The 12,447-nt window shown below is 41.3% G+C and overlaps 1 protein-coding gene across 13 annotated transcripts in view; it reads left to right on the plus strand.

Annotated features, from left to right (window-relative positions):
- GPM6B (glycoprotein M6B) overlaps positions 1-12,447 on the plus strand; it is a 106,262-nt gene that overhangs the window by 66,664 nt on the left and 27,151 nt on the right. The window contains exon 1 of one of the 13 annotated variants that reach the window (XM_064407663.1): positions 7,608-7,979. The exons of 8 other annotated variants lie outside the window; for them this stretch is intronic. In XM_064407663.1, the coding sequence (XP_064263733.1) occupies positions 7,919-7,979 (61 nt within the window). In that variant the 5' untranslated portion in view covers positions 7,608-7,918. Of the gene's footprint in view, positions 1-7,607; positions 7,980-8,257; positions 8,274-12,447 lie in introns of those variants that run through there. 4 more of the 13 variants (XM_064407662.1, XM_064407665.1, XM_064407664.1 and 1 more) reach the window with 4 other exon arrangements.

A 12,447-nucleotide genomic window follows, 5' to 3' on the forward strand; every position in this document is an offset into this window, starting at 1 on the left:
TTGTGCCCAGCCTCAAAACCTGCCGGGCCACAGAATGGCTCCTCTCGCCAAACCCTGAAAGGCTCCGAGCTGGAGACACTTAGAAAATTAGGCAAGACAAAGTGTTGGAAATATATACTCTAGGGAATAATCCTGCCCTGGCAAGGGATTTTACTTGACAGCCTAACTGGGAATCCAGGCTGAAAGCTGCTACTTTGTCCTTAACTCACCCTATAGCACTTTTGTCTCCGAGCTCACTTTGTATGCAGGATCACCCACTGCTGAGGTTCGGCAAAAATTGAGGCATGCCATGATCCAGACGGAGCTCCAACCACACTCGTTGTTAGCAGGTTAAGTCATTCCTTGTTTACAAAGGTAGAGGGGTGGGGTTTTTTTCTGAGTTGTGCTGAACTCCCTGAGTGCACACTTAGCTTTTTGTGGGCGCAAGTGAAAGACCTCAGAGCACTTGAGCGGCCGTTGTTTGCTGTTCACAGCGGCGCTCTCAAAGGCTTTGCACAGCGCGAAAGAGCCACTGCTTTCGACATGACTGGGATCCCAATCGCTGCAGCTGGAAAGAGGGGACTGGAAAAGCTAGACTGGAGAAGTTGCTTGGCACATATTTAGTCGATGAGTTAATTGGACACTCTCAACGTTGGACTTGTTAATGTCCTGCTGCTTTCCTAATGAGGATATCTGCTGTTGCAAAGAATACAGTGATTAATCGGGGACTGTTTTGTTAGTGTCTTAACTGAGGATTTCATGACTAGTGTCTTATGTGTGAACAGAGACTACATTTGTAATTCAACAGGCAGTCCAGCACTGCAAGACAGAGCTGGTGCAGGATCTTTCCAAAGTATAGTTTAATTACACTGGAATGAGAATTTTCTGTCTTGGGGAAACAGCTACAGTTGTCGTGACTTACACGGTGTTGAAACCTCAAACAGTGAATTTCAGTACCTCATGCCAGTCATTATTGTGATGCTTTCTTTTATTGCAACATTTTGACTTTTGAGTTCGGTGGGCTTTTCAAAAAGTTGATGCATACCTGCCCAACAATCCATGAGTTGCTCTAGGAGCAGTGTATGGCAGAGCCTGGGGCTGGTTTTCCAACCCAGGATACTAAGATAAATGGGTAACAGTGCTCCCAAGGTGTGGCTTAGCTGTGCTGTGAACTCCAGTCTGATCTTGGCTGACTTGGTTCCTGGCCCTGAAACCTTGAGCTGCAAGAGTCTGTAGCAGTCTGTACACTTGTACAGTGTGATAGTGCATTTACTATCAAACTGAATACCTACTGAATGACTCTGTAATTTAGTATGTATTCCTCATAGCAGTTCCAATGGTGCCCATATGGTTTACTGTTCAATAAAAAAACATATATATTTATTGTATGGATTTTCTTCATATACATATGAATATGCACACATATGTGTTTTCTGCATGTGTACATACACACACATATCTATATCCATGGTTTGTGCATGGAATCCTTTGTGACATTCTAGGAAGATTCTTCATCCCTGTCACTCCCCATGTACCCCCAGTACTCAGTGTGAGGTACCCTTCTATAATGAGTGCCCCTGGTTTCTTTTTGGGGAGCTGTAGGCTTTTGCACTTCTTTTTATTTCCCTGCTTTTTTCCACGCTTTGTGAAAAGACTGGACTGAAGCCAAGACTGAAGAACAAAACGAGCACTGAATAGATGAGAGATTGTAGGTGGGATGCTGAAGTCTATGCGAAGAGTGGGAGGGCAATTTTGAAAATCAGAACTGGATGTAAAGTTAACAGAGAATCGTCTGATTAAATATGACTTTGTGGAGCAAAAGGCTAAGTTTGTGTCAAGACTGAACTCAGTGACGTTTATTTATAGACCAAAAAAGAAATCAACAGGTTGCCTCCCAATACCAGTCCTGTGTCAAGCTCTTGTGTTTTGAGATGGAACAGCTGTATTAACATGGAGTATATTATAATGATACCTTTGCTGTCTTCTAAATTGCTGGCAGAAATAGCTCTTCTGCAAGTACAAGAGGCACTTCTACTTGAGTGCTGGCAAGTGTGACATAAATATCTAGGATGCTATTTCAGTATGTCCAAGTATTCAGAAGCTCCAGTTAGTTTTCTGAGATGGCAGTAAGCTTTGACAACAGTATTGGAGAAGAGGGTTCACAGCAAAAGCTAAGTATGTTGGATTGTCTTCAAAGTGCAGAATTAAGGCAACAAAGACAAAAGACTTGAGTGTATTTTTTTCCTGCTGCACTACAAAGCAGATGCAGGATAGCTGAGAATCTTCCCTCAATTGTGATGGACTGAGGGAGCAAAAAAAGGTGGTTATATGTGCCAAAGTAAAAAATATAGCCCTTAAAATTATGGAGGAGCATTTGAAGTACTGTTGAAGGCTTCATGTATTAGTCATGTATATGAGGATCTTGCCACTGATGAAGAGAAAAATTTATGGAGATTGGGTAACTCAAAGCCTTGTTTTGCTGCTTCATTGTAAAGTTAAAGCATTTGAAACCTGTCTTGCAGTACACTTGTAGAAAACTATGCCATAAAATTGTGGAGCTGGAGTAGAAGCTGAGGACAGCCACTGGAGCTGGAGCTCTGAACATTTGCCTAATGAAAGTTCCTTCCAGGGGAGATGCTAGGAAGTCTTTGCTTTATTTTCTGTATTTCCATGCCATTTCTACTGTAGTCTAAACAAGCTGTAGTTTGTCACCATATTTCTTTACGGCTTGCTAAAAGCATGATGCTATTTCAGGCAGCCTCACAGGAGAGGAATGCAATAGGTGATGTTGCTTCCAGCTAAGTTTCAAACGAATTGTATTTTGTTTTCATTTTTATTGCCTTTCCTTAGAAGTCTTTGGAATGGTTGAGAGTCCTCTATTTTGTCTGTCAAGAGTTTTGTATTATTTTCCTCAGATTTTTTATTTTTTAAATACGAGTTTCTAAAATCCAGGAAAATGTTACTAAGGCCCTTAGATTAGATAAATAAAATCCATCACTTTTAAAAATTATTTCCTTCTCTGCTGTTGACTGCCTTTTATAAGTGGAGATGGAGCTCCCACCTGCTTAAAAAGGCATCAACTTTTTCTTTCATTTTGACTTTAATCATAGTTCTTCAGGCTTTTTTCTTTGGTGGACTTGACATCTCTGCAGCCATCTTTGAGACTAGAACTTGATGACACCTAGCTACTGGAAAAGCCATACAGAACCATCTGCTCACTTTCTAAGGGATTTGTTTTTTCCTTTTGTGTTCCAACTAAATGTTAGCTATTGGTGTATGTTCTGGATCTGGGCTGTTTGTTACCTTTGATTCTCAGCCGTGGCTGTAACTGTAGTGGTCCAGCTGGAAACAGGCAGGCTGGACAGAGAACTGTATGTGCCCCAACAACTGAGTGACATCTCCTTTGCCTGCTGCTTGTCACCAGGCATTGAGCTTGGCAGCAGTCATTGACGTCTTCACCAGGCTTTGTTAAGGCAGTCACAGCACTGGCATCTTCACACTGTTAAGGTTTGCTTACCCTCCTGTACTTAGCTCCATTGATTAACTCAGTGATTTTCTTTGGCTGCAGAGATAACCACTATCCATGCTTAAGCCTTTTTGCTCTTAGAGAAACTTGAGATTGAGACCCCTAAGTGCACTGCAGACTCATGTCTGTGTTTTATACTGTGGTATAAGTGCAGGGATTTTCCGCTGTTATTTGTTAATTTGTAATCCATTTTCCCAGTAACCTGGTGTATCTGAAAGAATGAACCCCAGTATTTAATTTTTTGTGAAGTACTTGCAAGATGTATGAGTGCTGCGCAACTGAAAACTAGTCATGCTTTGATTTCATCCACATGGAAAGTTTGCCTGTTTTTGCATAAGTGTTTGGATTGGGTTTTATAAGCAAGTCTTTGGTAACTGGTTTAAAGCTGAACACGAGCAATTACATTGCACCAAGTGGCTTCACGTGTATTTGTTCTTTCTCTTAAATATTAAAAAAATATTCTACATGTTGTCTTTAAAATTAATTGTTTGGACTATGTGTCAGTCTTGTTTGAGGGACAGTCTCTGTATTTTAACTTCTGAGTCTTGGATCTCATAGATAATCTCAAATTGCTCTTCAGCTATGTGAGAACACTCTTTATTACAGCTCTGTGAAGCCTTTGTAGAAATGGCAAGTGTGTATTCATCTCCTGAAAGCTTGTGAAGAATTTGCTGTAGCTTATGGTAGAGCTTCTCAGCCTGCAGGAATGTAAACTAGATTCAGTGACATTAAAGCTAGATGTTCAAAAGGAACTGGCACATGAACAGAATAGGAATTCTAATGTACTTTTTAACTTCTGCAATTGTGCTATTTTAATTGACTGAGCAAAATGATTAAGTGTGTGGTTTGAGGTTTTTTTTAATACCTAGATAAAATAGATTTAAGCCTTTAAAAAAAAACTTCTGCAGTAAATGCGACTTGGTCTGCAGTGCCTTCACATAGTTTCCTCCACTGCTATTCATCCTGAGGTTTGGCAGTAGACTCAGAGTGGTGCTTTAGCAGCAGAAACCCTTGCTGCTCAGCCCCTCTCCTCATTTTCACTTTTATCTTGTTCTGAAAAAACAAAATGCTGGGCAGAACTTCTCAAATGTAACTAGCTGCCTGCTCTGGTTTCTGGTTATCTAAATCAGCTTGGTCTGTACAAGCAGGTTTTTGCTGAATATCAGTCTTAAAAGATTTTGGGGTTGTTTTTAAATTTTTCCCTTTGTGGCTTAGTCTTGTGCTGTGGCTTAATCTTGTGCTGTGTTGTCATAGGCATAAACTTGATGTCTTCCAGTCTCATCACATATTATGACAAGGATGTATCTGTTCAAGGGAGGGAACATTGAATGAGACAACTTGCTGGCTGAAATTAGTGCTTGAAGCACAAGATCAGCACCCATGTTAGCACTGGAGGAGATAGTACAGTTTGTTTTATTTGCTGTATTTATCAATAATGGTGTAAAAGTTTGAAAATCAAGAAATTACTTAGGATCATAAGTGCTTAAAACCTGTCAAACATTGCAGCAATCCAAAAAATAGTAACAAGGGGGGGCAGAGAATTTTACACTCATATATCACTTGAAGCTTTTAGAGGATAATTTAATTGGTAGGATTATTGTATTGGAATTTTGGGTTTGATGATTTTTGAAGTGTTCATTTTGGGTTCTTGTGAAGTTGATTCTGGTATTGTGCACTGATTTTTCATTGGCTGTTTGGGGAAGGGATTATTCTGGGGAAACAGTTGAGGAAATAGTCTCCCAGTCTATTAGTTTTGAGTTTCTGAAACATCACAAACTCTGAAGTCCTGAGCCTGCCTAAAATTCTGCTCACCAGTAGGAAAGTGTGCGTCACTTTGAAGGAGTAGGTCTCACTGCTAAAGAGGGGAGGGCTACAGTCATGGGTTTCCTCCAGGACAATCTGTAACCAGAGGTTATGTCTAATATATTTTCTGTTTAAATAAAGGAAATTCCAGATTATGTTTGTATTTTCTGGTTATTTACACTGATAAGTGCATTGGTATTGCACCACTTTAATTCAGTTATGAATGGGCCTTTTGTAACTTAGGACAGTCTGAAGGGAGGTTTCAGCCTTTTAAAGTTTTAGACCTTCCAGTCTAAAAGCGAAGATCATTAAGAGAGATCTAGACTGTGACAGAAGTACCAACTGCACAATGAGGCATTCCGCGAGGAGAATTTTATGTCAGAAGCAATCAAGTGCTTTGACCAATTACTACAATTTGTGTGACTTTCAGCAAGGAGGGTGTTTTGGTATGGATTTTCAGTCCTACTGATGTTAAACAGGGAAAAGCCCCACTCTTCGTAGAACCTTTTCTTTCTATAATCAAACTTTTAGTAATGGTTAAAAGAATATAGCAAACACATCAGCCATGCTTTCACCTTTTGGCTGATTGTTTCAGGGAGTGTGTTTGCAGTGCATGGTCTTGCTGGGGAGGGATTTCAATCTGTGTGTGGATTGCTGTTTTAGCACTGGAGAGGAAGGTGGGGAAACTATGCCTTGCCACCTGGGTTGAGGTCTCTGCTGTGCCTACTGATTTGATTACCTTCAGGAACCCAACCCCTTGCCCCACATTGGCTTCTGAGGATACTGCATTCCATCTACAAATTAGCATCATCCTGCTTACACTGATGTCTGCTGAAGTGGGAGCTTCAACTGCAGACTTTTCCTGGGCTCCAAGGAAGCATTTTAGGCAAATGCTTGACATCAAGTTTTGATGCTGTGATACAAAACCTTAGGGTATGACCAAGACCTCCTGGCAGCTGTGCTGAAGCCTGAAGTATGAGCAGTAATGCCCAAAGCAAAGTAAAGCTGTGTTAGCTGTGGAGAGAGAAGAGGGTTTGTGCACTAATTTCTTGAAAGAGACGGGAACCTTCTCTAATGATTGGGTCTGAGGGCTTTTGTGCTTTTCACTTGACATCTAGAAATAAAAATGCACAGCAAAATTGCAGGTTGTAGTAACTTCAACCAGAAGAGACTAAATTTCAGCTACAAATCTTTGGACTGCTTCCCTCTTCCCACTCTCCTGTTTGAATCTGTTACAGGGAACATGCAGGATGTAGGTTTTAACATCCCCAGCATTTGCTGAATCTGCGGGGCATCTTTGCAGGCTGCAGAGCTGGCTGCAGTGGCTGGACCACAAAGGCCATTACTCCATGCTTGCTCCACCATCCTCAACACACAAAGAGGTGCCTTTGGGCACTTGTGCCCTGTGCAGTGTGGTGCACTGTGAGGCATTGAGACAAGTAAAATGACAGGCAAGGTTAATTAGCCTCAGTGCAGCCTTAAATGTGTCAGTTGTGCTGGGTTTTGGGAGGGGAACAATACCCCTGTGTGGTGTCACCCTGCTCTGTGGCTCCCCAGCCTAAGAATGGGCTGGGGACACCTGAAGTCACCTCATGCAGTGTAACGCTGGCATGTCTTGAGTTTGTTGCTCCCAAGTGCAGCTTATTTGATCATGCTGCAGTCTGTCTGGATTGGGGGGACTGATCAAACGTGCTGAACAGCAAATCTGTGCTCACTCCCAAGCATGGCTTTAGGTCTCTGGTGGCAGACCTCCTTTTAAAGCCCAACTTGTGTTTTCTTAAACAATTTATCCTTTAGAGTGTTGCACGTGCATTTTAGATCACTTGAACTGGCTTCCTGTCTCCTTGCTTGGATGTTTTTTCTTTTTTTTTCCCATTGTGTTCAGGAGTCACAGAAAGAATTAAAATTTTCCATGTACATACATATATATACCCGCTTTTGCTTTTATGCTTCTCTCACACAGTCTTTTACCGTGGGTGAGCGGAACTCTCGGCAAAGAAAGCAAACAGAGAGAGCAGACCCATCACCCCCCACCCCTTGAAAGAGCAGAGGGCATGTGGAATAAATCAAAATGCAAAGCATAATAACAAGGTCCCATGGGAAAGGGAGCCTTGTGATTGTGTGCCGGCGTGCACTCCCCTTAGAGACGGCGGCCGGGGGGCTCACCTCGCCGCGGCCGGGGGCTCCTTTCTTTCTCCCTTGCCTCTCCCCTCCCGATGTCACCAATCCATTCACTACCCGGAGAATTGATTAACATTTGTTGGGAGACGGGGAGAGAGGGGAAGAGCGGAGGGCAGGAGGAAGGGGGCGCGGTGCTGGTCCCCGTGGTGTGGCACGCCGAGGCGCAGGATGGCTATTTTATAGCTGGGGACCCTGGTGACGTGTAGCTGAGCGAGCTGGCACGGCTCCTCGTGGACCAGTCAGCGGAGCGAAATTGAAGCTGACAAGACTTCTCTGGCATTTTGGAAAGGACTGTAATCTACTGTAGGGGAGAACAGAGCCGCTCAATCACCGCCGCTGTAAATAGGAGACGGAAGGGAGTGAGAAAGGAGGCGAAGAGAAAAAGTGCTTGCTGGGGGGGGAGGGGGGGCGGCATTTTTGGTGGATGGTATGAAGCCAGCCATGGAAACTGCAGCGGAGGAAAATGCAGAACAAAGCCAAGAGAAAAAAGGTACCCAGGGGTCTAACAATAGCCTGTTTAAATCTTTTCATTCAGGGGGCTTAAAGAGGTTTAGGCCAGTTTTGTCACTTTTTCAAATAGCTCTTAAACAATCATTACTGCGTCTTCGGGCTTTCAGCCGTCCTTTCCTGCATGGCTTGACAACAAATTAATAGAGCATCAACCTCTCTGTCTGCGTCTGTATTTGCTCTGAATCTGTCCTAACCCTACCCGAAATGATGCTTGCAAAAGAAGTCTCGTTATTGCTGCTTCTTTGACGGATTTTGGTTAATTTGGTTTACAGAGGTAGCGTGTGCCTGTGTGTTTGCATGTTGTTTTCGGAGCCGTAATCTGGTGTTTTCATCGAGACTAGCCATGTAGCAGGGCTTTGCAATGCAGTGTGGGAGACCTCGGTTATAACAACATATAATAGATTGTAATGTCACACAACCTTCATGTAGCGAGCTCGATGCCAAATGCTACTCTTATTTTTAAAATTCCTTTTCTATGGTGTCATCTGGCAAATTTTACTTTCGTAGCTATCTGCCTGCACTATGATAAGGGGGAACAATGCAGTGAGTTTTGCAACATTAGATTTCAGGATGTGTTAATCAGTGAGATTTGCTGCTTAATGGAGAGAACAATTCCATGGTAATGGTTCTGTTGTAGGGAGATGGCAGCGCTGAAAGAGAGGTGCTTCATCCATCCCAGCTTTACAGGTTGATTCTGTTTGGTCTGGAGTGCTGAACTTCAGAGCAAAAATTCAACTCGCAAGGGATATTTTCTTTCTGTGTTGTATAATTTGTGTCAAATAACCATTCCTCTTCAGTGTAGCAGACTACTCTACAGATCATAGCAGTTTGTTGGGTTTTTTACGGAATGGTACAGCAGCAACAAAATTATTTAAATTTCCACTGTCTTTTTACTTGAGCCATAGTACAATTTTTTAACCTGTTGTCTATCGTTTATAAGCAATCTGAGTATCTCATCTGAGTATCTCATAGGCATAAGCAGCTGATAAACAACCAGTGCATTTCCCCAAGCAGAATTCTTTCATCGATTGTTAAGCAGTTCAGATATAAACATGATAAATCCCGGTAGTGTCCAGTAACAGATTTTGTTTTCCTGCTTTGAGTCTGACTCCTGCTACACACTTCATATAAAACAAGCTTCAGTTTCAAGTAAATGAAATTTGTCAAGTGATTAGACATAGTACTACATAATCCCTTAGGGATTTCACAAAAGGAGGTCCACTGATGAGAGATTAAACTCTGAAAGCCATTAGTGTATACGGACAATAACCCACCTCAATGCAGATTTTGAGTAATTAATGTACAAAATGTCCTGAATAGATTGACTGTAAAACCACCTTGAATTGATAGATCATTCTTCAAAAATTACAGCAATTCTTTCTTCTGATTGAGGAGGTTCTAAACCAATGGAATTCATGTTACAGTGAACACTAAAGAAAGTTATCCGTATGCTTTAGCAGCTGCGCAAAACAAAATGTGTTGCTGAGTGTGTTTATGATGAGTTTATGGCTTCCCTTTTGTTTTGGCAGGGATGAAAGAACAACATGTAGAACAGTAAATCTGCTTCCAAGTCAAGGAGGTTGATCTGTTGCTTTCATCAAATGCAAGCAGGGAGCCTCCTATCCCAATGTTATCACAATTTCTTATTTTTTCTGTGATAATTTTATACTTTGGATCTCTTACATAAGTACATGTATGTAACACTTGTAGGCTTTGTTCTTGCTGGTTCTCTGATTCCTGAAAGTAGCACATGGTCTCTCACATTATGCTCTATATTTCTCTTCACTTAAATTCTCAATATGCTTCACAGCAAATTAAAATGCAGAAAGCTGAAACAGTCCTACTCCTAATTTCTATAACAAAACAAATAGACCAGATCCCCTGCAAAGTTACTGCTGTGAAGTGATCATGGAGGAGACTTATTTGGTTTTGAGGGGCAGATTTTCCAAAGTGCTAAATCTGTCAAGTCCAGTTGGGTTTTCAGATGGGCTCAGCAGGCGTCACGTACCTCTCAAATGTCAGAATTTTTCAATAGGGCTCTTTCACCAGCAGCTCCTGTGGAGGAAAATGGGCTTTTTCTCCGTGTAAAGAAACTTGCATGAAAATGCTGCTGCTTTATTTTGGGGTACAGAACAGAAGATTTCATTTACTCTCTGGATCATATCTCTTACTTGTTATGCCTCACATGCTTGCCAGCCTTGCAACATTTTCTTCTTCCTCTAGGATCCTACCCGGACTTGGTAATGGCCATCCTTTATGAGATGCCCTAGATCCAGTGCAACCAGATCAAGGCAACTGCCACAGCTTGAAGCAGTTGAAGTCCTATCACAGGGTCTTTTAACTCTTCCTTCTAGAAATTAATTGCAAAACCTAAGGAGATAAACCATCATCTGAAGGGGTTTGGGAGATGCTGCTATTGTTAGGACTGAGCAAGGGAAGATCATGAGCATTTTGCTTTAGGTACTCAAGTTCACACTCAGTATGCTTTTCACTGTCAAGTTCTGGAAAAGCATCTGCATTTATCTAATAGCAAATTGTGCTTTTAAGCTAAGAGGTATTTTCCCTTAGCTAGAATTTTAAACTGCATGTTTTTGGGGTGTGCTTTCAATGCAAAGACCTTCTTGATGATGTGCTGCAGTTTTGTGGAATAAATACTTGGAGGAATTTGGGCTAGGACTACATGCTGTCTGTGTACAGGTCTCCCAATACTTGGGAGGACCCTGGAGAGCAATGCTGCTGGAGCACTTGGCATGAATAGCAAGGTCTATTTTCAGTTTGAGCACCTAAAGCACTCGTACGTGAGCAGTGGTGCCACACAGGTATTGGGTTGTGTTTCCCATCTCTGTGGCAAATGTGGACAGCCAACTGTTTTGGACTGCAGTGTGGCTGAGACAATTTGTACAAGCCAATGTGCTTTATGAATAATCACAGATTGATAAATGAAAATAATTGCAAATTATTTAGACTTTTTAAATTTCCTAAACTGTATAGAATTCCCGTGCTATCTTTTAATAATTTTCATGAATCCCCTGCCTGATTCAGGCAGCGATACTACCCAGCTGATGGATTCAGTGTTTATCTGACATTTGTTTCTCTGCACCCAGATGAGTGGCTGCTGTCCCAGTTTTTATAATTGGAATTGGAGCAACCCTCATGTTGATGGAGATAAGAAATAAGTCAGCTTTATGCTGTGTATCAGCAGCCCTTATCAGAGGAAAACACCATGAAAGCTGAAGCAAAATGTTTAACAGATACTTTGCAGGGCTGCAGGACAGATTGGATGCATTTTAAAGATGAAGGTTTACAAATTATTACAAATGACAGGGTTTATCTTGCAGGCATTAAATTAAATCAAAACGTGAGGACTGGGCAGGCAGATTTACTGAGGTGGAATAAATAAGAAAAACGAAATGCCGTTTTGCATCAGCAGTGAAGGATATAGATCCTGATACACATTAACAGAGACAAGAAGTTTCCCTTTTCATTTAACTGTGAGAAATACTACCAAGTTGCAAAATTAAAAAAAAGAAAGAAAAATATTTAAAAAAAGAAAATAAACCCCAACTGTGGATGACCATGGTGAATTCACCAATTACACACAGGATGGAAGAAAGCCATGATACTGGGGTTTAGGTTCCTTATATGAATACATATGATGTTCAAATTGCCTATGCTCTGCGAGGAATAATGAAGAGCAGTTTGAGCAGCTGTACCAAAGGTCCCTTTTAATTGGCTCTTCCCTGCTTATGTTCTCTTGATAAAAGAAGACCTTGTGCTCAGTCATAGCTGTGAGCTTTATTATTTTTATGGTATATGAAACCATGTTTTGGCTTTTAAACTCTAAACAGGCAAGTATATACCAGTCAAAAATAGAAAGAAAATACTTTGCTTCTCTTGCACTACTGCACACAGTTGTACAGTTGTGTTTAAATGAAACTGTAAAGTGCAATGTGTGAAAGGAATGGATTGTCATGCAGTTTATTTCACTTTTAGTGAAGTTATTTTTTCACAGTGAGTTTATGAATTTTGATGCATCACAGATGTATTTTTCATTACAGCAAATTGGAAAAAAAAGTATTTTTAAAAATATGTGTTATGATCATCAATCAAAATTTCCAAGGTACCCACCTAATGCTAGGTTCACACAGTGGTATCAAAGCTGTCAAGCCATTCAAAGATTGTTAGTACGCTGCATATTTTCCCCCATTTTAAGCAGCTGATTGATGTTTCAGATCCACTGACAACAATAACTGCTCTAAGTCCCTGAAGAATACGACTGTAGGAAGAGAGGTCCAGCCCTGGGAGAATCTGGGACACGCGATATTCTGGGGATAATAATTTGGCAGGCTTAGTGATTTAGGTTTTAATGAATAGGATTTGGTTTCTAAATAGGAGGGGGTTGACAAATACTCGGAGAATGTACTCATAGTGGTCTGAACAACCTCGTG

The sequence above is a fragment of the Passer domesticus genome, chromosome 2 (genome assembly GCF_036417665.1).
Source record: "Passer domesticus isolate bPasDom1 chromosome 2, bPasDom1.hap1, whole genome shotgun sequence".
Lineage (NCBI taxonomy): Eukaryota > Metazoa > Chordata > Aves > Passeriformes > Passeridae > Passer > Passer domesticus.